General features: G+C 50.7%; 1 protein-coding gene across 1 annotated transcript; it reads left to right on the top strand.

Annotated features, from left to right (window-relative positions):
* The first annotated feature begins 8,481 nt into the window (after positions 1–8,481).
* Positions 8,482–22,424, top strand: NOL6 (nucleolar protein 6). The gene is made up of 26 exons (XM_055427292.2): positions 8,482–8,837; positions 9,888–10,094; positions 10,182–10,298; positions 11,914–12,093; positions 12,418–12,586; positions 12,826–12,960; positions 13,047–13,210; positions 13,299–13,419; positions 13,625–13,683; positions 13,993–14,094; positions 14,287–14,402; positions 14,575–14,752; positions 14,909–15,031; positions 15,203–15,351; positions 15,501–15,576; positions 15,815–15,955; positions 16,088–16,205; positions 16,288–16,442; positions 16,533–16,696; positions 17,108–17,260; positions 17,456–17,553; positions 18,310–18,434; positions 18,549–18,638; positions 19,018–19,212; positions 19,325–19,426; positions 19,577–22,424. The coding sequence occupies exons 1-26, from the start codon at positions 8,784–8,786 to the stop codon at positions 19,724–19,726; spliced, it is 3,441 nt and encodes a 1,146-aa protein (XP_055283267.2). The 5' UTR covers positions 8,482–8,783; the 3' UTR covers positions 19,727–22,424.
* Positions 22,425–23,826: the final 1,402 nt, after the last annotated feature.

Below are 23,826 nucleotides of genomic sequence, written 5' to 3'. Positions count from 1 at the left end.
CTTTCTGCAATGAGCTTCATTAAGTCCTGAAATCAGGTGTGAGATATCAGTAGAAAGACTGTGGGGTCTGGCCATCTTTGAGCCCTGGTACATGGGTTCAAGTCCTAATGTGAGGTGAACAGTTTTAACAGTGAGTGACAGGGAGAACCTGAAGTTGAACTTTGGCCATCCCACTTTGGTGTGACTGCTTGTAACCACCATGCTATTCCTAGTCTAATGTGCCCACAGCAATCTGTACATATATGCTCTATTGCAACTCTTTGTTTACATCTTTCTCTCAGCCTCTAAGGTGCTCCTAAGAAAGAGACATTCATGGAGGAGGAAATGGCAATCCACTCCAGTATTCTTGCTTGGGAAATCCCATGGACAGAGGAGCCTGGTGGGATATAGGCCATGGGGTTGCAAAAGAATCAGATATGACTTAGCAACTAAACAAGACCATGCTAACAATATTTTCAAGAGTACAGGATATTTTCTTACCTCTGTCATTTCTTTAAAAATAGCATTAAAAAAGATAAAATTATTTTGCCCAAACATTGTTAATAAAAGAAAAAGTAGCTAAAAATTATTATATATCCAGGGCTTCTCTGAAAGACAAACATTATACATTGGCTTTTAATTTAAAATTGCTCATTTTATAAACATGACTTTGGTTGATCTTTGACATAAAACAAATTTGATTTTCCTCAATTCTGTGATTTAGATATTTCCCACATTGAGCAAATAATAAAATTTGTATTTTTATTTTTAAAAAGTCATTCACTCATTCAACAAATATTTATTGAGTGCCTGCTATATGGCAGGCCCTGTGCTTAATGCCAAGGATACAGTAGACAGAAATGACTGGGTTCTGCCCTCAAGGAGTTTATATTCTAGTGGTTGAGACAGAAACAGACAAAAGCAAGTAATTAGTAGACAAATAAGATTATTGCAAATTTTGGTGAGTACTAATGAAGGTGATTAAAGTGGGCAGCCAAGACTGAAACCACCAGGGTGGATGCAATTTTAAATGGAGACAGGGTCAGAAGAAACCTCTCTGAGGTTATGTTCAAATGAATACAGGTATCATCAGCCTGTGAAATGTAAAGGCAAGAGCATTATTCCAGATTTCTGGCTTGTGATCATTATGTCTTATTTATCTTTATCCTTGACATAGCACAGGCCTTGATGTTGTGGAATGAAAAGTTGGCTAATCTCTGGCGCTTTTGGTCTTCCTCAGACTTCCAAGATGGCATATCCTCCCTTGATCAGTTCACACTCAAATCATACTTCTGGACTCAGCACCAGTCCCATCTCCTCCAGTAAACCTTACTTAACAATCAAAATACTCTTCAACTATAAAGAAGGAAATTTTGCCATTTGGGACAACATGGATGAACACTGAGGGAATTATGCTAAGTGAAATAAATCAGAGGAAGACAAATACTGTAGTGTCTGGGAGTCCCTGATGGCTTAGCAGTTAGGATCCACACTTTCACTGCCATGGCCTGGGCTCAATCTCTGATCAGGGAACTGAGATCCTATAAGCTGCGTGGCCTGGTCAAAAAGAAACAAACACTATAGTATCTCACTGACATGCAGAATCCAGAAAAGTCAGACTCAGAAACAGAAAGTAGATTGGTGTTTGCCAGGCCCTGGGGGATAGGGGAAATGAGATATTGGTTAAAGGGTACCAACTTCCAGATATAGAGAAATAAGTTCTAGGGATCTAGTGTACAGCATGATGACTATAGCTTAAAATATTGTAGATAGCATATTAAAAACCAAAGATGTTACTTTGCCAACAAAGGTCCATCTAGTCAAAGCTGTGGTTTTTCTAGTAGTCATGTATGGATATGAGAGTTGGACTATACAGAAAGCTCAGCACTGAAGCATTGATGCTTTTGAACTGTGGTGTTGGAGAAGACTCTTGAGAGTCCCTTGGACAGCAAGGAGATCCAACCAGTCCATCCTAAAGGAAATCAGTCCTGAATATTCATTGGAAGGACTGATGCTGAAGCTGAAACTCCAATACTTTGGGCACCTGATGCAAAGAACTGACTCATTTAAAAAGACCCTGATGCTGGGAAAGATTGAGGGTGGGAGGAGAAGGGGACGACGGAGGATGGCATCACTGACTCAATGGACATAAGTTTGAGTAAACTTTGGGAATTAGTGATGGACAGGGAGGCCTGGCGTGCTGCAGTCCATGGGGTTGCAAAGAGTTGGACATGACTGAGCAACTGAACTGAACTGAATACTTGAAAATAGCTATAAGAGTAGATCTGAAATGTTCTCATCAAAACAACAAATGGTAATTAGGTGAGGTGAAGGATATGTTAAATGTGTTAACTAATCTCACTGAGGTAACACATTTTGCAATATGTGTGCAACAAGTCATCATGTTGTACAGCTTAAACAGTTATGTCAATTTTATCTCAATAAGGCTGTGAAAAAAAAATCAAAACATTGGTAGCAAAGAAGGTGGTAAGCTCAAAAGCCCAGGACAAGAAAGCAAGATAGAGTAGGGAATCTCCCAAGTAGTTCAGTATGGCTGGGCCTTAATATTTGAAGGAGACAATGATGACAGACAAGGTTGAAAGGTTGACAGTGATCACATCATTCAGTCAGTAAACACTTACTGAGGATGTACAGTGCACTGGGTGTTGGACATGTACACCTGATGCTTGTCTTCACAGACTCACAGTCAAGGATGGAGAGATAGACAATTGATAAACAACAAAAAAGCATTTTAAAAAGTGCTAAAAAAAGGAATCAATGGGGTGAAGAGATAAGGGAAAACATATTTCAGGTTGGGTGATCAGCAAAGGCCTAAATAAGACATGTTATTTACACTGAAAGCTGGGGGATTAAAGGGAAAAATTTTCAGAGAAGCATTCCAGGTAGAGAAAACAGCTTGGCTCAAGTCTCTGAGATAAGAAAGAACTTGATACAACCAAGGAATTGAAAGAAGGTGGATATTGCTGGAGCTCAGTGATGAAGGGGTAGAGTATTGAGAAAAAAGATGGGCTAGCAAGTGAGGGAATATATTGATCATGGCCTTGTAGAAGTCTGTATTTCATACTAAGTGCAATTGGTAGCCAGCCACTGATGAGTTTTTAAAAGGAGCATGACATGATAGGGTTTCAGTTGCAGAATACTCATTCTGGCAAGCATGTGAAAATATGTTGAAGAAGGACAAGACCACTTTTGTGAAAATTCCTTTAAAAGCATTTCATAAGCTAACCTATGCTATTAGAAGTCAGGACAGTGGTTATTTTTCTGGGACGGTGACTAAAAGCAGCATGAGAGGAGATTGGAAAGGTGCAGAAAATGTTCTTTTCTTTTAAATTAAAATTTATTTTTGTGTTTATTTTTGGCCTCACTGGGTCTTCGTTACTGCTCCTGGGCTTTCTCTTCTGCAGTGAGCAGGGTCTATTCTTCATTGTGGTGCGTGGGCTTCTCATTTTGGTGGCTTCTCTGGTTGTGGAGTACTGGCTCTAGGACACGTGGGCTTCAGTAGTTGCGGCTCGCGAGTTCTAGAGTTCGAGCTCAGTAGTTAGGGTGCACATGCTTAGTGGCTCCGTGGTGTGTGGGATCTTCCTGGACCAGGAATTGAACCTGTGTCCCCTGAATTGGCAGGCAGATTCTTAACCACTGGACCACAAGGGAAGTCCCTGCTTTTTTTTCCCATGAGTTGAGTACATATGTATGTTTAGTTTGTGACTATCCAAGGTGTATCCTTGAGATATGTGAATTTTCCCATATGTGTGTTGTGCATAGGTGCTCAGTGGTGTCTGACTCTGTGACCACATGGATCGTAGCCCGCCAGGCGCCTCTGTCCATGGAATTTTCCAGGCAAGAATACTGATGGGGGTTTCCATTTCCTACTCCAGGGTATCTTCCTGACACAGGGATTGAACCCAGATCTCTTATGTCTTTTGCCTTGGCAGGCAGAGTCTTTACCACTGCATACTTAAATAAAAAAGAGTTAAAGAAAAATCTATCGAATGAAACTATGCTATATTCTTCAAAACTGTTGTTAGGGGGAAAAATGGACTTCCCTGGCAGTCCAGCAATGAAGATTCTGCACTTCCAATTCACAGGGCAAGGGAACCATCCCTGATCAGAGAACTAAGATCCCACATGCTGCACAGAGTGGCAAAACCAAAAACCAACACACACACACACACACACACAAAGGGAGAGCATATGTTCCAGATTAATTCAGACTGAGAGGGAAAAGAAAGATGATGCCTAAATAGATGCCTGATTTGGAATCAGGAAATAAAACTCTACTATGTAAAGCGTAGTATTGAGATAATTGGCAAAATTTGAATATGGACTTAATATGATAGTATTGAATGAAAGTTACATTTCTTGAATTTTATAATTGAATTCAGTTCAGTTCAGTAGCTCAGTCATGTCTGACTCTTTGCAACTCCATGAATCGCAGCACGCCAGGCCTCCCTGTCCATCACCAACTCCTGGAATTCACCCAAACTCATGTGCATTGAGTCGGTGATGCCATCCAGCCATCTCATCCTCTGTCGTCCCCTTCTCCTCCTGCCCCCAATCCCTCCCAGCATCAGGGTCTTTTCCAATGAGTCAACTCTTCGCATGAGGTGGCCAAAGTATTGGGAGTTTCAGCCTCAGCATCAAGTCCTCAAGGGACTCGCGAGAGTCTTCTCCAGCACCACAGTTCAAAAGCATTAATTCTTTGGCACTCAGCTTTCTTCACAGTCCAACTCTCATATCCATACATAACCACTGGAAAAAATCACAGCCTTGACTGGACAGACCTTTGTTGGCAAAGTAACATCTCTGCTTTTTAATATGCTATCTAGGTTGGTCATAACTTTGCTTCCAAGGAGTAAGTGTCTTTTAATTTCATGGCTGCAATCACCATCTGCAGTGATTTTGGAGCCCAAAAAGTAAAGTCTGACACTGTGTCCACTGTTTCCCCATCTATTTCCCATGAAGTGTTGGGACCAGATGCCATGATCTTTGTTTTCTGAATGTTGAGCTTTAAGCCAACTTTTTCACTCTCCTCTTTCACTTTCATCAAGAGGCTTTTGAGTTGCTCTTCACTTTCTGCCATAAGGGTGGTGTCATCTGCATATCTGAGGTTATTGATATTTCTCCCAGCGATCTTGATTCCAGCTTGTGCTTCTTCCAGCCCAGTGTTTCTCATGATGTACTCTGCATATAAGTTAAATAAGCAGGGTGACAATATACAGCCTTGACGTACTCCTTTTCCTGTTTGGAACCAGTCTGTTGTTCCATGTCCAGTTCTAACTGTTGCTTCCTGACCTGTATACAGGTTTCTCAAGAGGCAAGTCAGGTGGTCTGGTATCCCTAGCTCTTTCAGAATTTTCCACAGTTTATTGTGATCCACACAGTCAAAGGCTTTGGCATAGTCAATGAAGCAGAAATAGATGTTTTTCTGGAACTCTCTTGCTTTTTCGATGATCCAGCAGATGTTGGCAATTGGATCTCTGGTTCCTCTGCCTTTTCTAAAACCTGCTTGAACATCTGGAAGTTCACGGTTCATGTATTGCTGAAGCCTGGCTTGGAGAATTTTGAGCATGACTTTACTAGTGGGTGAGGTGAGTGCAACTGTGTGGTAGTTTGAGCATTCTGTGGCATTGCCTTTCTTTGGGATTGGAATGAAAACTGCTGAGTTTTCCAAATTTGCTGGCATATTGAGTGCAGCACTTTCACAGCATCATCTTTTAGGATTTGAAATAGCTCAACTGGAATCCCATCACCTCCACTAGCTTTGTTCGTAGTGATGCTTTCTAAGGTCCACTTGACTTCACATTCCAGGATGTCTGGCTCTACGTGAGTGATCACACTATCATGGTTATCTAGATCATGAAGATCTTTTTTGTACAGTTCTTCTGTGTATTCTTGCCACCTCTTCTTAATATCTTCTGCTTCTGTTAGGTCCATAGGATTTCTGTCCTTTATCGAGCCCATCTTTGCATGAAATGTTCCCTTGGTATCTCTAATTTTCTTGAAGCGATCTCTAGTGTTTCCTATTCTGTTGTTTTTCTCTATTTCTTTGCACTGATCGCTGAGGAAGGCTTTCTTATCTCTCCTTGCTATTCTTTGGAACTCTGCATTCAAATGGGTATGTCTTTCCTTTCCTCCTTTGCTTTTTGCTTCTCTTACTTTCAGTTATTTGTAAGGCCTCCTCAGACAGCCATTTTGCTTTTTCACATTTCTTTTCCATGGGGATGGTATTGATCCCTGTCTCCTGTACATTGTCATGAACCTCTGTCCATAGTTCATCAGGTACTCTATCAGATCTAGTCCCTTAAATCTATTTCTTACTTCTACTGTATAATCGTAGGGGATTTGATTTAGGTCATACCTGAATGGTCTAGTGGTTTCCCCTACTTTCTTCAATTTAAGTCTAAATTTGGCAACAAGTAGTTCATGATCTGAGCCACAGTCAACTCCCAGTCTTGTTTTTGCTGACTGTATAGAGCTTCTCCATCTTTGGCTGCAAATGATCAATCTGACTTTGGTATTGACCATTTGGTGATGTCCATGTGTAGAGTCTTCTCTTGTGTTGTTGGAAGAGGGTGTTTGCTATAACCAGTGCGTTCTCTTGGCAAAACTCTATTAGCCTTTGCCCTGCTTCAGTCCATATTCCAAGGCCAAATTTGCCTGTTGCTCCAGGTGTTTCTTCACTTCCTACTTTTGCACTCCAGTCCCCTATAATGAAAAGGACATCTTTTTTGGGTGTTAGTTCTAAAAGGTCTTGTAGGTCTTCATAGAACCGTTCAACTTCAGCTTCTTCAGCGTTACTGGTTGGGGCATAGGCTTGGATCACTGTGACATTGAATGGTTTGCCTTGGAAATGAACAGAGATCATTTTGTCATTTTTGAGATTGCATCCAAGTACTGCATTTTGGACTCTTTTGTTGACCATAATGGCTACTCAATTTCTTTTAAGGAATTCCTGCCCACAGTAGTAGATATAATGGTCATCTGAGTTAAATTCACCCATTCCAGTCCATTTTAGTTAGCTGATTCCTAGAATGTCAACGATCACTCTTACCATCTCCTGTTTGACCACTTCCAATTTGCCTTGATTCATGGACCTAACATTCCAGGTTCCTATGCAATATTGCTCTTTACAGCATTGGACCTTGCTTCTATCACCAGTCACATCCACAAGTGGGTATTGTTTTTGCTTTGGCTCCATCCCTTCATTCTTTCACGTCCAAGGAGTGACGGCTGCATGGGCACAGGAAGGCTGAGAGAAGCTACTCCACGTTCAAGGTCAGGAGGGGCAACCTCGTCCAAGGTAAGGAGCAGCGGCTGCACTTTGCTGGAGCAGCCATGAAGAGATACCCCACGTCCAAGGTAAGAGAAACCCAAGTGAGACGGTAGGTGTTGTGAGGGGGCATCAGAGGGCAGACACACTGAAACCATAATCACAGAAAACTAGCCAATCTGATCACACGGACCACAGCCTTGTCTCACTCAGTGAAACTAAGCCATGCCATGTGGGGCCACCCAAGACGGATGGGTCATGGTGGAGAGGTCTGACAGAATGTGGTCCACTGGAGAAGGGAATGGCAAACCACTTCAGTATTCTTGCCTTGAGAACCCCATGAACAGTATGAAAAGGTAAAATGATAGGATACTGAAAGAGGAACTCCCCAGGTCGGTAGGTGCCCAATATGCTACAGAATATCAGTGGAGAAATAATTTAATTATGACCATATAAAGGACAGGGATGGAGAAGGCAATGGCAAGCCACTCCAGTACTCTTGCCTAGAAAATCCCATGGATGGAGGAGCCTGGTAGGCTGCAGTCCGTGGGGTCGCTAAGGGTCAGACACGACTGAGCGACTTCACTTTCACTTTCACACATTGGGGAAGGAAATGGCAACCCACTCCAGTGTTCTTGCCTGGAGAATCCCAGGGACGGGGGAGCCTGATGGGCTTCCGTCTATGGGGTCACACAGAGTCGGACACGACTGAAGTGACTTAGCAGCAGCAGCAGCAAAGGACAGGGAAGCCTGGCGTGATCCAATCCATGGGGTCGCAGAGTTGGACAGGACTGAGCGACTGAACTGAAGAGATAGTCCTGGGGCTTCCCAGGTGGTGCTAGTGGTTAAGAACCAGGCTGCTAACGGGCAGGAGACCTAAGAGAGGCGGGTTTGATCCCTGAGTCAGGAAGATCCCCTGGAGGTGGGCATGGCAACCCACTCCAGTGTTCTTGACCAGAGAATCCCAGTGACACAGGAGTCTCGCAGGCCACAGTCAGTAAGGTCGCAAAGAATGGGACAAGACTGAAGTGACTTAACACACACACTCACAAAATAAATAAACTCAAGACATATTTTGGAAGTAGAATTGACGAGATTGGTTAATTGATAAAGCGAGAAGAGGACTCACTTTCCTAAACAAACCCTCCCCAGAAGGCCCAATCTAGCCCCTCCCTTTCCCTAGTGTTCCAAGAGGAGGAAGTGAGGAAACGGAAGCAACCGCCAAGTTACCAGAAGCTTCCGGTCTGGCGTCGCAAAGAGGCCGTAAATCGGAGAACTCTGTTTGGCCCCTCCCCCATGATGGGCGGTCCTGGAGAGTGACAGAAACCAATGGCGAGCGATTCGTCGGGCATTCACCCAATGACTCTGGAACTGGGCGGGGTTTTTTGCCATGAGGCTTCTGAACGCCGGTACCCGCATTTCTGCCGCGGTTTGGGCATTTCTGCCAACGTGGGTAGAATCTCTACAGAGCAAGTGCACTTTAAACCCAAAGTGCGAGAGCGATACGTGAGGGATGGGTCCCGCACCTGCGAGAGCGGAGCATCGCGGAACTGCTGGGGAGCCGGAGGTGGGCGAGCGGCCTGGGAGGAAGGGATGCGCAGCGTGCCGGAGACAGCAGAACCTAACAGCTTGCTAGCGAGGGGCACGAGAGTGGCCCCTTGGAAGAGCCTTATTTCCCCCGATGCTTCTAGCTTAGGATACCGAGACAGGGCTTGCTAAGAGAGATAGAACTTGCCTTTACCTGCAAAGTTGTAAAGCCTACGGACCGTCTCTGTTCGTTAACTCTGCTGCTGCTGAAGAGACCCGCCCCATTCCCTTCCGCCCCTTGGGTCTCTTCCCTAAGTCCTTCTGGATCTTGGGCAGGATTTTCTCCCCTCCTGTGTCTAGTTTTGTGCTCCCCACGTGGTGGCAGTCCTGGTGCGCTACAGTAAGCCTCTTCCGGCTGTGGAACCATGGAGGGGGGCGGAGCCCAGGGCTGCAGGGTAGAAGGTTTGGGATCACGCAGACCAGGATTTGAAGCCTGCTCACAGTTTAATCATACCAACTGGAACCACAAGCTCGACGGAGCTTCGTTCAGGTGTTTGTTTTCTGTTAGGATTATTATAAGGATTGAATGATTTATTGAGTATATCCTTCAGAGCCAGTAGGCTCCATCAATGAGCACTTAATGTATACTGATATAGCCTAGAGTCAGGGCTTGCTGGGGCAGGGGGTGCGTGTGTGTAACCTGGCGGGATTTGGATAGAACAAGAGTGGAGCTGCCATTTGCGAGATTCCAGAACTAACTTAGCAGAAGAGAAGGTCTTGTTACTTGGAGGTACAAGGAGCTCAGGCTTTGCTTCCAGGGCCCATTCAGCTACTACCCCTACTGACTCCAAGCAGAGCTACATGCTTGTGCTGTTGAGATAGGAACCCTCAACTCAAGGAGTTTTCAGTCTAGAGGTCAGTAAGTTCTTTTAACTAAAAATTATTCTGAGTTTTACACAATCTGATTCCTGTTCAAGAGAGACCAGGAGCAGGTGAAGCCTTTACCTGCATCTGGTCCTGGTGGCATGTCAGGCAGTGGATGCTGGATGTCTGTGATGTCACCCTGGCTTCTCCCTCTCATTGGCCACAGGTGATGGAGTCAGCTCTGGAAGGCACAGGCAAAGAGGGGAAGAAGGAATCCTTAAAGAAACGTAAGATAGCTGGGTCTCCAGGGGAGGGCCTCCTGCAGCCCGTGAAGCTCAGCCGGGCAGAACTGTACAAGGAACCTACCAATGAGGAGCTCAGTCGCCTGCGGGAGACTGAGAGTCTGTTCCATTCCAGCTTGCTTCGTTTACAGGTACTGTTGGGTTGTTGGGGCTTGGGTTAAAGGGATGGGCTGAGACCCTGAGGCTGAAGTACTACTCTCTCCTGCACCATCTTACAGGTAGAGGAGTTACTAAAGGAAGTGAGGCTGTCAGAGAAAAAGAAAGAGCGGATTGACGCTTTTCTACGGGAGGTCAACCAGCGGATCATGAGGGTGCCCTCAACCCCTGAGACAGAGGTAAGTCAAGTAGTGGAGGGAACTGGAAAGCCCAGAAAAGGTCCTCAGGGACCTTGCTATTCTTTGAAGGGAATGGGGTGCTAGGGAGCTCATTCTCACTGCCAGGAGGCTCAGCTGGGAGTGCAGTCACTTATTTGTTCATTCAGCAAACACTTATGTGCCTTGCAGTAGTTGTGTTCTTAGGATGTGTTGTGCTTAGTCGCTCAGTTGTGTCCGATTCTTTGCGACCCCATTGACTGTAGCCTACCAGGCTCCTCTGTCCATGGGGATTCTCCAGGCAAGAATATTGGAGTGGGTTGCCGTGCCCTCCTCCAGGGGTTCTTAGGATACATCAGTGAACAAAGCAGCCTGTGTTCTAGTGTTGGAATATGGACACTATTATAATGAACGTGACAAGTAAACTGTATGGCAGTGTTCGAAAGTGGTGGTAAGCACTATGGAAAATGGAGAAGGACACAATAAGGGAATCACGGGAATATCAGAAAATGAGAGAGGTTGGCAACTTTAAATTGTGTGGTTGCGGTAGGCCTTACTAAAGTGACATTTGTGTAAAGAAAGTGAGTCAGCCATGTAGATATTTAAGGGAAGAAGAACATTCCAGGAAGGGGAAACAGCCAATACAGAGGCTCAAAGGCAAGAATAGGTCTGGTACTTCTTTGGAATGAGTGAAGGGAAGATAGAAGGAGGTGAGTTTAGAAAGGTAATGGAGGAAGTGGGTATATCATGCAGGGCCTTGTGTACCAGAACAAGGACTTTGAGCTGTTGCTTTGCGGCTTCCTTGGTGGTTCAAACAGTAAAGAAATCTGCCTGCAATGCAGGAGACCTGAGTTTGATCCCTGGGTCAGGAAGATTGCCTAGAGAAGGGAATGGCAACCCACTCCAGTATTCTTGCCTGGAGGATTCCATGGACAAAGGGGCCTGGCAGGGCTACAGTCCACGGGGTTGCAAAGAGTCAGATAAAACTGAGGGACTAACATTTTGGGTCAGATAGGGATAACTACAGCGTTTTTGTTTTGTTTTGTTGTTGTTGTTTTGTAAAGTGATTCTGTGATCTAACTTCAGTTTTAAGAAGTTCACCCAGACTATTAAAAGTAGAATGGAGGGGAACAAAGATGAAATCAGGGAGACTAGTTAGGAACCTGTTGTGCAGTGATCCACTGAAAAATGGCTCAGACTAGGATTGAGTAGAGAAGTGATCAGTGTCTGGATACCTTTTGAAAGTGAAATGGGTGTTTTTTCCTCTTAACCTTTATTTATTTGACTACTCTGGGTCTTAGTTGTGGCATGCTCACTCTTAGTTGCAGCATGTGAGATCTAGTTCCCTGACCAGGAATTGAACCCACACCCCCTGCATTGGGAGTGCAGAATCTTAGCCACTGGACCATCAAGGGAGTCCCAAAATGGGAGTTCTTAACAGAGATGAGTCAAGGTGATTTAAACATTTTTAGCTTGAGCAGCTAGTATGGAGTTGCCTTAATGGGGGTGACACATTTATAGGAACATCAGGAGTTTGGTTTCAGACATTTTGACATGTTGAATTTGAGATGTATACTGGACATTAAGGGGACATGTTAGGAAGGTAATTGAATATGTGTCACTGTCTCTGTCCCCACAGCTGACCAATCAGGCATGGCTCCCAGATGGGGTTCAAGTCCCTCTCCACCAAGTACCCTATACTGTGAAGGGCCGTTTCCATTTCCTGCCCCCAGCCCAGGTCACTGTTGTGGGAAGTTACCTTCTGGGCACCTGTATCCGGCCGGACATCAATGTGGATGTGGCACTGACCATACCCAGGGTAAGATCCAGAGTTTGGGATGGAGAGGTCTGCCATTTCACCACCTGCAAATCCTGGATCCCTTTCTTTTTCCCACCTCCACTTGCCAGAGGATTGAAAGCTGAATATTGAATCCAAAGAACAGACCACTCCAGTTGTCCTGAAGGAGCAGCACTTTGCCTTCCTCATCCAAGATATGGTGTTGCTGGCCTTGACTTTGGCGTCCTCGCCAGCAGATGGGGTTGCCAAGCTTTGCTCTTACCTTGACTTCATCTTGGCCCCCAAGTCCTCCATCAACAAACAATTAAGCGACTTGACTGTCTCTCTTCTCCTGATCCCCTCCAGGAGATCCTACAGGACAAGGATGGGCTGAACCAGCGCTACTTCCGCAAGCGTGCCCTCTACCTGGCCCACTTGGCTCACCACCTGGCCAAGGACCCACTTTTCGGCAGTGTTCGCTTTTCCTACACCAATGGCTGCCACCTGAAACCCTCGCTGCTGCTGCGGCCTCACGGTGGGAGGCACACTGGGTGGAAGGCACAGTATGGGGTGATGGACAGATCTGGTAGGGGAGGCACAGGGGCCTTAAGTCCATGGTGAGAGAAGACTTGGGCCTCAAGTCTCAGGGGAAAGGTATTGGGACCTCAAATTCTGAGGTGGGCAGGCATGGGGCCCTTATGTGGGGGGATAGTGCAGGGGCTTCTCTGACTCCAGGGTGGCTGCAGGGTCTCAGCGTCACCTGTCTCCCCCCAGGGAAGGATGAGCGTTTGGTCACTGTTTGCCTGCATCCCTGCCCTCCATCTGACTTCTTCCGCCCGTGCCGCCTACTGCCATCCAAGAACAATGTGCGCTCTGCCTGGTACCGAGGGCAGAGTCCTTCGGGGGATGGTGGGTAGACAGTGATGTCAAGGCTGGGTTGGAGGAAAGGGTATTGTGGGGCCCTCTCCTCTCATGGCTCCCCTTTCCTCCCACAGGTAGCCCAGAGCCCCCCACCCCCCACTACAACACATGGCTCCTGCAGGACACAGCCCTTGAATCCCACGTGCAGCTGCTGTCAGCTGTGCTGGGCTCAGCCTCAGGACTGAAGGATGGGGTGGCACTTCTGAAGGTCTGGCTGCGGCAGCGGGAGCTGGACAAGGTGAGCTGGAAGTGGCCCAGCTTCCCTGGGCCTCGCTGAGTGGCGGGCTGGCTCTGAGCTTTGGCCTGTCCATCTGTTTCTCCCTCAGGGCCTGGGAGGATTCAGCGGGTTCCTTGTCTCCATGGTGGTGGCCTTCCTCGTGTCCACACGCAAGATCCACAGCACCATGAGCGGCTACCAGGTGCTGAGAAGCACCCTGCAGTTTCTGGGTGAGGCAGCTGGACTCGGAAAGGCCAAGGGTCCTGATCATCCCCATCAGGGATCATTTGGTTTATTGTCCTCAGACAGAGGAGTAAAGCAAACCTCAGAGGCAGACAGTTGCAGTCACCTGTCTGGAGGGTGGGTGTCATGGGGACTGGGTCCTTTGAAAGGGGGATACCTTCTGACACAACCACCTTCTCTGGTTCATTTCAGCCAGTACAGATCTGACCGTCAATGGGATCAGTTTATGCTTCAGCTCAGATCCCTCCCTGGTGAGTAGGGCGGTACTGAGTCTGGTCTTTCCAGGTGGCGCTAGTGGTAAAGAACCCACCTGCCAATGTAGGAAACATAAGAGACAAGGGTTCAATCCCTGGGTCGAGAAGATCCCCTGGAGGAGGCCATGGCAACCCACTCCAGTATTCTTGCCTGGGGAATCCCCATGGACAGAGGAGCCTGGTGGGCTAGTCCACGGGATCACAAAGAGTTGGGCATGACTGAAGTGACTTAGTACACACACACAAGTCTAGGCCTGGAGCCCTGAAGTTAAGGCCCAGCCCTGACTGGCTTCTCTCTCCTCCCAGCCAGCCCTGGCTGACTTCCACCAGGCCTTTCCTGTTGTCTTCCTGGACTCCTCGGGCCATCTCAACCTCTGTGCTGATATCACTGCCTCCACTTACCACCAGGTACCAGTTGTCTCCCGCTGTCCTGAGTTCCCCCAGTGTCCCAGCCCAGACCCTGTCCCTTCTGCCGACACCAGGACACCAGCAACTCCTCTCTAGAGCATGTCTCTGCGTCTGGGCTCTGGGTTCAGTAAGGGGAGAGAGCAGTGCTGGTGGTCTCATATGGCGGGTTCCTTGCTTGCTCCACGACCCCAGGTGCAGCACGAGGCTCGGTTGTCTATGGCACTGCTGGACAGCAAAGCTGACGATGGGTTCCAGCTGCTCTTGATGACTCCCAAACCCATGGTCCGGGCTTTTGACCACATCCTGCAGTGAGTTTCAGGGTGATGCGTCAGTGAGTCCTGTTGCCTCAGGGCTAGTGAGGGGGCCGAGATCTTCAGACTGGTGCTCTGATCGATCTCCCTAGTGATGGCGGGGGTGATACCTGGGGCCAGCAGTACTTGATGTCCCCTCTTTGTCACTCCCTGCCCCCACACCCCCCAGCCTCCGTCCACTGAGTCGCCTGCAGGCAGCATGTCACCGGCTGAAGCTGTGGCCAGAGCTACAGGATCTCGGTGGGGACTATGTCTCAGCGGCTTTGGGCCCACTCACCACCCTCCTGGAGCAGGGCCTGGGGTCCCGGCTGCAGCTGCTGGCGCACTCTCGGCCCCCAGTCTCAGAGGTTAGGTGGGGTGGGTTGGGGAGTTTGTGGGGCTGAGAGAGGAGGACCCTAGGGCCAGGGGATACACAAGACACACCATCCCTCTAACTAGAAAGGGGGATTCCTGACCCAGCTGGGGGGCACTTGGACTGAGCTCGGCCTGTCTTCACCCTGCAGTGGGACATCAGCCAGGAGCCACCGAAGCACAGAGATCCAGGCGTCCTGACCCTGGGATTGCTCCTCCGGCCTGAGGGGCTGACCAGTGTTCTTGAGCTGGGTCCTGAGGCTGACCAACCTGAGGTGAGGAGCTGTGGGTCTCAGGGGTGATTTTGCCCTGTCTTGGGAAGCTCAGCGTGTGCACTGGCAGGAGTGGGGTGGACTATCCTCTTGCCACCTGGCTCGAGGCCTGTCAGGAGATTTCTGACAGAACCCCTTCCTTGTTGATCTCTCCCACCATCGTCTTCTGCCTAGGCTGCTGACTTCCGCCGGTTCTGGGGCTCTCGCTCTGAACTTCGGCGTTTCCAGGATGGAGCCATCCGGGAAGCTGTGGTCTGGGAGGCTGCCTCTATGGCCCAGAAGCGTCTCATTCCCCACCAAGTGGTCACTCATCTCTTGGCACTGTGAGTGTTAGCATCTGAATGCCAGGAGGTGGGCATGGGCTGTGGAGCCTTTTAGGAGGCTCTGGCCCAAGCTTTTGGGGTGAGCTGCTTACATCCAGCAGCTCTCTCCCTGGCCCCCAGTGCCCACACTCTCCGTGCCCCTTTTCCAGTCACGCTGACATTCCAGATACCTGTGTCCAGTATACGGGGGGCCTCCTGGACGCACTGATCCAAGGCCTGAAAGAGGTGAGGCCCCTGGTTCAGGGCTGGGGTCAAGGCTAGGGACGGGTGGGCAAGTAGCCTGTATGGCTGGATTTGGGAAGGGTGGGAATGGGGCTGCCACCACCTTAGCCAGGCTGCACTTCCCTGAGTGTCCAGCAGGGGGCCCTCTGGCTCTGCAGCAGCAGCCTGAGCCAGGGCTGTATCCCAGTTGGTCGGGCTCTCCGTAAGGTCCTGCCCTCCTGATTGTCTTTTCTTCCCTCAGACCTCCAGCACCGGTGAGGAGGCCCTGGCAGCTGCAGTGCGTTGCTACGATGACCTTAGCCGCCTACTGTGGGGCCTGGATGGTCTGCCGCTGACCGTGTCTGCCGTGCAGGGAGCTCACCCTGTGCTGCGCTATACTGAGGTCAGGAGCAGGGATCCCTTTCCACTGGGTGACACCCCCCTCTGCCTCACTCACCCAGTACTCTCCCTTGCAGCTCCCTGACTCTGGGCAACCCCCTCCCCATCCTATTCCTCAGCCTCCCTTCTCCCACAGGTGTTTCCTCCAACCCCAGTCCGTCCAGCCCACTCCTTCTATGGGCAGCTGCGAGAGCGGGCCTCACTGTTGCCCCGGCCTGACAAGCCCTGCCCAGCCTACGTGGAGCCCATGACTGGTGAGGGAGCTCTTGCAAGGGGCTGAAAGGGACCGCTCTCTACCCCAGGCTGTAGACCGAGGCCTCTCTCCCTTCTCCACAGTGGTGTGTCACCTGGAGGGCAGTGGGCAGTGGCCACAGGATGCCGAGGCCATTCGCAGGGTCCGTGCCGCCTTCCAGCTGCGCCTGGCAGAGCTGCTGACTCAGCAGCATGGGCTGCCATGCCGTGCCACAGCCACACACACCGACGTCCTCAAGGTTAGGCGGACACTGGGCAGGGATACAGGGGGAGAAAGGGACAGGGGTGTCAGGGTGCCCCATCTCCCATCCCCTTCCCTCTTTCAACAGGATGGGTTTGCGTTCCGGATCCGTGTGGCCTACCAGCGGGAGCCGCAGATCCTGAAAGAGATGCGGAGCCCTGAGGGGATGATCTCGCTGAGGGACACCCCCGCCTCCCTCCACCTCGAGCGGGACACAAGGCAGTTGCCCCTGCTCACCAGCGCCTTGCATGGGTAGGGCCACCTGCACAGGCTCTCATAGACCCTCTCCCAGTCCCATCCTGCTCGCCTGGCCATCTGTCTGGAGAGTTAGGCAAGTTAGGGATATGAGTGCTGGGCTGGAGTCAGGCAAGTGCTGGAAGCGCTAGGATTCTGGCCCTGCCACTTAACTGGCTTTGTCCCTTGAGCCCAAATCCCCCCACACACACCTGATTTTTCTCATCTGTAAAATGGTAATCATTCTAGGAACAACCTCTTGGGATATTAGTTAAGAAGACGTGAGATCATACATGTATGATCATATAGCACATTAGCACAGAGGCCAGTGTTGGGTGAAAGTTGAGTGAATGGTTGCAGTCATGCTGAAAGTCTGTCCTTGGGCCCAAGTGCCTGCGCTTCACCGCCTCTACCTTCTTCTTTTCACAGGCTCCAGCAGCAGCACCCAGCCTTTTCAGGTGTGGCTCGGCTGGCCAAACGGTGGGTGCGTGCCCAGCTCCTGGGTGGGGAGCTCACTGATGAGAGCCTGGACCTGGTGGCTGCTGCCCTTTTCCTGCACCCTGAGCCCTTCACCCCTCCCAGGTGATGCCCTCCACCTTTCCCCTAGCCAGGAAGTTCCCCTGGGGTCAGCTGTCATCCTTCCTGCTTCAGTCCACATGGGAAAGGTGGCCGAACCATCCCCTGCAATCCAGACTGAGGGCTCTAGGCTCCCCAGACTGTGGGGGGCTGGGCACATGTGGTTGGGCCCCTAACACTTTGCTCACTCCTTCCTCTCAGCTCCCCCCAGGTGGGCTTCCTTCGGTTCCTTTTCCTGATATCAACCTTCGATTGGAAGAACAACCCCCTAATTGTCAACCTCAACAATGAGCTCACTGGTAAGTGGTACGATGAGAGTCAGTCTACCGGAAGAACTACCCTTTGTGGGTTGCAGAGGCGGGCAGGCAAGGGTTTTCCCTGTCAGTCTATTAGGTTTTCTCTCTGCTTACCCGACCCGGGATGTCTACTCCTGATTCTGGCTGCCTAGGGGTAGGGAAATGTTAAGGAGAAAGAGGACCAAATCCAGCCTTCAGGGAGCTCTGAGACTGTAGAGATGTGGTTTGCCCACATGATGATCAGAAACAGAACGCACTGGGGGCAGTGAGCAGGCTGTCTAGGGGACTGTGGAGGGAAGAGGAGAGAGGAAGAGGGACTCTGCAAACCAGGTCGGAAGTCTTAAGGTGGGGGAGCAGGGAACTGTGCAGGTGGGAGTAGGTGCCCAGACCTCAGAGTGTGAGTGATGACTTCTGTTTGTAACGTGAGGAGCTCCTGGTCCCAGCAGAGAGGAGGGTGTCAGCTTTCTAATTCCCCAGGTGTGTGGGAGCCCAGGGGAGGAGGGGGCCAGGGGCAGGCCTCAGCTTGTGCAGGCCCGGAAACCAGACCAGGATGCCAGGCAATGGAAAATTCTGCTTCTGGGCCCAGGGTAGGTGTTTACCACTCTGCCCGATTGGGGCAGATGCAGTGTCCCTTTCGTCACTTACGCCATGTGGGGGATGTTGGAAACTCCCTGTGGTGGGCACAGTGGGAGGACTTGGAGCAGTAGGGGGTGTCTGGGGAGAGGGGTCAGCTGACCCAGGACCCCCTCTAATTCACAGTGGAAGAGCAGGTGGAGATCCGCAGTGTCTTCCTGGCAACCCGGGCAAAGCTCCCCGTCATGGTCATCGTTACCCCCCAAGATCGCAAAAGCTCCGTGTGGACACAGGATGGACCCTCGCCCCAGGTTTCATTGCATTCCTGCTCCCAGATGTGTAGTTTTCTCCCTCAAGGAAAAAGCAGGCCCAGCCTGAGCTAAGAGAGACCCGTGATCAGATCTGACCTGCCTGTGCCTCCCCAGATCCTCCACCAGCTTGTGGTCCTGGCAGCCGAGGCCTTGCCTGTCCTAGAGAAGCAAATTATGGATCCCCGGGGGCCTGGAGACATCAGGGTAAGCCCCTGACCCAGACTGACTCTGGGGGCTTATGGGGCTCTGCCTTTGAGCCATGGAAGCCCAGAGTTCTCGGGCCCTTGTTAGGTGAGACTGAATTCAGAGAAGGCACCTTAGCTGCCCACGGTGCCTGGCTGTGGAGGATGCAGGAGAACTGTGTGGCCCCAGCTTCGCTCTTGTAGCCCATGATCCTCCTGCGGAACGCAAGCTGCCACCAGCTGGGTCCTGCTGTTCCCGCCTTGAAATGAGCGTTTGGGCCCCTAATGGGGGGTCAGACAGAAGGGAAGGAAGGAGGCAGAGTGGGCCTGTGGAGGGGTTTTTGTGGTCCAGTTTCCAGCTCCCCAGTGGGCACTGCTGAGCCCTCCCTGCCCTTCTTCAGACCGTGTTCCGGCCACCGCTGGACATGTACGATGTGCTGATCCGCCTGGCCCCCCGCCACATCCCCCGGCACCGCCAGGCCGTGGACTCGCCGGCTGCCTCCTTCTGCCGGGGCCTGCTCAGTGAGCCAGGGCCCTCCTCTCTTATGCCCGTACTGGGCTATGATCCGCCTCAGCTCTACCTGGCACAGCTCAGGGTAGGTCCTTGAGGGCTGGCTGGCCCAGGGGAGGAGGCTTCCAGGTGAACTGGGGCCGTGGCTTGCTCTCAGGTTCCCACCTGTAGTCTTTTTCCTGTCCTCCCTTTCCTAGGAGGCCTTCGGACACCTGGCTCTTTTCTTCTATGACCAGCATGGCGGAGAGGTGATCGGTGTCCTCTGGAAGCCTGCCAGCTTCCAGCCCAAGCCCTTCAAGGTGAGCTGGCTGGTGACAGTTGTCTCTTCCTGAGTGTGCCTGTGTGTGGCTCCACAGGTGACCCTGTGTCAGGTGTGAAGCGTATGTGTCTTGCTGTCTCTGCGTATGCCTCTCATGACACTTCAATCCATATGTCTCTGGCTCCCCCAGGCCTCCAACACAAAGGGACGCATGGTGGTGTCTCAAGGTGGGGAGCCAGTGATGGTGCCCAATGTCGAAGCCATCCTGGAGGACTTTGCCATCCTGGGTGAAGGCCTGGTCCAGGCTGTGGAGGCCCGAAGTGAGAGGTGGACCGTATGACCTCCAGCCTAGGAGCGAGCTAGATGGACAGACCTCTGGAGCAAGATGTCAGTGGCGTGACCACCCTCTCTGTGGATAGATAGACCCTCCAAGGAGGGCTTGCTGGTCCGAGCACACTGACTTGTCCCCAACAAATCCCCGTCCTGATTTCCTGTCTGATGCCCGAGCACTGGGACACGGGCCATGGTGTCCCGTGCAGTCCCCTGGACCTGACCAGACGAGAACTGGGAGTCAGCTCAGAGGGGACACTGAATGAAACTAGGAAATCCAGCTACTTGTCAAGCCTGGCCTGGGCCTTTTTTTCCTTCCCAGGTTGCTCCAAGAAGCCCAGAGGAGAGACTGTGTGCCCAGGGCTAAGGCTCTGTCCCCATCTCTCTGCCAGGATGTGGGCCTTGACCTCAGTATGCTCTTTGCTGCAGCGTCAGGGCTTTTAAATGGGTCCAGAGAAGGTGTGGCACTGCCTGAGGGTCATAGAGCGGCAGCACTGAGCAGTGAAGACGGGGCTTCATGGGATGAAGAGACTGCACTGCAGGGGCACAGTGCCCTCTGGTGTCGGTTCCGCTGCTTCCCAGGGTGGGGACATGGAAAAGCACAGAAAACAGGAAGGGGCCGGGTAGGCGAAATGGTAACAGGGACTGGTAGTCCCCCATCCAGGAGAGATGCAAAAAGCCCTGAATGCTGCCCTGGCCTCTGGTGTTGGAGGCTCTATGCTCCCAGCTTGGGGGTGCGGAGGTGAGCGGGACCAAGACCTGCTCTCCAGGAACTCTGGTGCCCTGAAAGAGGGGGTGCTGCTCCCTTTCAGCCTGGTCCACACCTCCCTCACAGCAGCCTCTCCCTAATCTTGGCTGTTTTTCCAGATTCAGCTCAGTGACTCCTCCTTAAACCCATCCCTCGCCCTCAGCCTAAGGTGCTCTTCCTCTGAAACATCAGAGCAATTACTGTCCATTCACTTCTTTTCACAGTCACGTACATAAACTCTTCTCTTGTCTTAAATTCTGATCTAAAATTAAATTAAGTTCCCCATGGCTTTGGCTTTTCTGCCTTTTCCACATGGTTTCGACCTTGTCTCCTGCAGGTCCGCTCTTTGGGGGCAGAAAACATATTTGAACAGATTTCATGACAGCTAGTACAAGTGCTCTGCCCAAGCAGGATGCAGGTGTGGGCAGAAGGGGCCCCTGGCTCAGGCAGATGGAGGGCAGGGCAGGCCTCCAGAAGACTCCAAGGAAAAGAGAATCCTGATTTGTAATCTTTTCCTGGAATGGGTAAGGTTTTGATGATGAAAGGCCTGAGAAGTAATGAAAAGTTGATGTGGGACTTCCTTGATTGGTCCAGTGCTTAGGACTCCATAGGTCTCACATCCAAGGGCCCAGGTTCAATCCCTGGTCAGGCAGGGAACTAAAATCTCATGAGTTGCACAGTGCGGCCAAGAAAAAAAGTTGATGTTTATTGAGTGTCTACCTAATAAGGGCTGGGTGTGCTTTGTTATTTTCCATATCTTACATAAGGAAATTGATTGTACAATCATACCAGCCCTATGAAGTGCTGCTTTTCCTCATTATCCTCATATTCTGAGTGAGGGAACAGGTTCAGCAACAGGCGAGGGCCTGTTTGTAGAGGGACTTTGATGCTTGGCTAGCTGGCTTTGTCCTCAAGATGCTTGACCACACACGGGAACTCTGATTTCCAATTTTGTCCCAATTCTGTCAGTCTTTGTGACTCTGTGTCGATCCCTGCCTGTCACTGTCGTGGGACAACTTGGCCTGGGGTTGAAAAACTAGCATAGGGAATACACTGATGGGCTGTGTGAACTGAGGTCTGTGTCTGTCTCCCTCCCTGTGCCATTCATGAACTCCAGACCTCAGTGCACCAGGCTGGATTTTCAGGGAGATGCCAGAGATGCAGCCCCAGCCCTCACAGCGCTCTGCAGTCTGTGGTTGTCCCTGGCTTCTCAGCTTCCCTTTCCTTTGGTCCCTTACGCTTTCTCCATAGTCTCTCCATGGGCTTTGGGGAGGGGCAGGGGGTGCCGGCTGTTTCAAACCATCCTGCATCACTCCAGGGGAAGCTTCAGGCCTATAGCTTCTTTCACAAACCCAGTGCGGGGAGGGGGTGGAATCTGCTCCCAGGTAAGCCCATGGCTCCAGGAAGTGCAACACCAGTCCCCCATCAGGGGAATGAGCTTGGCCCTGCTACCTTGCCATGTGGTCCTAGGCAAGTCACCCTTGCTGGGCTCAGCCTCCCCATCCTTAAATTGGGCACAATAGGGACTTCCCCGGTGGTCCAGTGGTTAGGATTCCACCCTTCCTCTGCAGGGGACACAGGTTCGATTCCCAGTTAGGGAACTAAAGCAGAAAAAAGCCACGATGATGGTTTTGTCAAGTGCCCGGTGCGACAAGAGAAGAGGGTAGGTCACTCAGAAAGCCAAGGAGGTGTGTACACCATGCTTTCTGCACTCCCTGCTCCAGCTTGGTGTAGGGGATGAGGGAGCTCTAGCCCTGGGCTCCAATTTCAAGGCCTGCTCCAGCCTGTTTCCTCGGGACTTTCTCTCCCGGAAGTAGGTAAGGAGGCTGGTGTGTACTAATGTGACCTTGGGGGAGGGGGGACACAAGAAGCTGAAACTGGAATGTCAGGGAAAGAGAAGGAGAAGTGTCTAGGAGGAACTCTGATAGCGAGGGTGCATGGGGTGGAGTTGGGGGAATGTGCGTTATGGTGCAGCCCATGGGTACATCTACCCCTGTGGGCCTCTGGGCTTGCAGGTAGACATGGATGGGGTGGGAGGCTGTGTGTCACATATGGTGTGATGCTGTCTATTTGTTGGTTGGGGTGGTGGGGTGGGGCTTGTGTGCATCACTATACACGAGTTTGTGTGAGCAGGTTTTTGTCTCCAGCTCCAAGGTGCTGTTAAAGGCAAAATCTGCTGTTTTTAAAAGAGGAGGAAAAACTCCCAGGGGGCAGGAACTCTGGATCCTTTCCTGCAAATGTGTGTGTGTGTGTGCGCGCTAAATTGCTTCAGTCATCTCCGAATCTGTGTGACCCTATGGACTGTAGTCCACCAGGCTCCTCTGTCCATGGGATTCTCCAGGCAAGAATACTGGAGTGGGTTGTCATGCCCTCCTCCAGAGGATCTTCGCGACCCAGGGATCAAACCCAAGTCTCCTGTGGCTTCTGCACTGCAGACAGATTCTTTACTGCTGAGACACTGGGGAAGCCCCCCTGTAAATGTTAAGTGGCTTTAAATAAAGCCTTCCCCTTTCGGGGGCTTCAGTTTCCCTGGTTCTGTCAGACCTCCTAAGCCTCTCTCTGTCATCACATTTAGTGAATTCTCAAAGGGTCATCCCTTCAGGTGGTGCTATCTGACAACCTCCTTTAAACCAAAACCCTTTTAGCTGAAGACCCTGTTTTCCTATGCCCAGCTCCTAACTTTGAGAGACAGATCCCAAAGCCTAGGGGTCCTTGCAGCAGGTTACATTTCAGCGAAATCCTAAGGCTGCTCAGTCCCTGACCTAGTAAGTCAGATTGGGCTGGTCTGAGCCCCTCCACTTCCACCCCAATAAATATGTATACTTCATGTTGAGGGGTTTCCTCAGCTTCCGGTCCTTGCTTCATGAGTCACAAAATCTAGGTGAGCGATAAAGGGGAGGGGAAGCCTGGGGCACGTGAGTCACCCCCATCTTGCTCAGGGAAGGCCAGCCTGCCCATCCCTCTGCTGCAGACAGAAGGCGGCATCTTGGGCTGCCCCAGGGAGCTAAGGAGGACCGGGGTGTTCCAAACCCAGAGGGAGATTCACTTCCCTCTCCCACTTCAGTTTCTGGAAGAGGGATGGAGACGATCATTTTTCCTACACCAGAGAGGTGTAGGAACTTGACCATTGTCACACAGGGAGCTACAGAGAATCTATGTATCCTGGCGCCAAGCCTTGCTTCTGAGCTGGGCTTTCCCAGGGCCCAAGAGTCGGGTGATGAGGAATAAAAGAGTAGAAAGGCCAGAGCTCTGGATGTCTCCAGTAAGGTGGAGAGGAGTGAAAAGCCAAGCCCCCTCCCCTGTCCTGGGCTGCCTGCCAGCCTTGCCCCTTCCATTCTGCCCAAGGCACAGCAGAATGGAGC

Source organism: Moschus berezovskii, chromosome 7 (assembly GCF_049115385.1).
Source record: "Moschus berezovskii isolate FMDL1 chromosome 7, NW_MosBer_1.0, whole genome shotgun sequence".
In the NCBI taxonomy this organism is placed as follows: domain Eukaryota; kingdom Metazoa; phylum Chordata; class Mammalia; order Artiodactyla; family Moschidae; genus Moschus; species Moschus berezovskii.
The sequence above is the reverse complement of the archived record's forward strand: the minus strand, read 5'-3'. Positions and strand labels throughout refer to the sequence as shown.

What these genes read in the sequence shown, in the direction of transcription:
- NOL6 (XM_055427292.2), top strand. Translation starts at nt 8,784, where the DNA reads ATGGGTCCCGCACCTGCGAGAGCGGAGCATCGCGGAACTGCTGGGGAG. An exon ending in GAACTGCTGGGGAGCCGGAG is followed by an intron (nt 8,838 to 9,887) that starts GTGGGCGAGCGG and finishes CATTGGCCACAG; the next exon opens with GTGATGGAGTCAGCTCTGGA. An exon ending in CTGCCTCCACTTACCACCAG is followed by an intron (nt 14,095 to 14,286) that starts GTACCAGTTGTC and finishes CCACGACCCCAG; the next exon opens with GTGCAGCACGAGGCTCGGTT.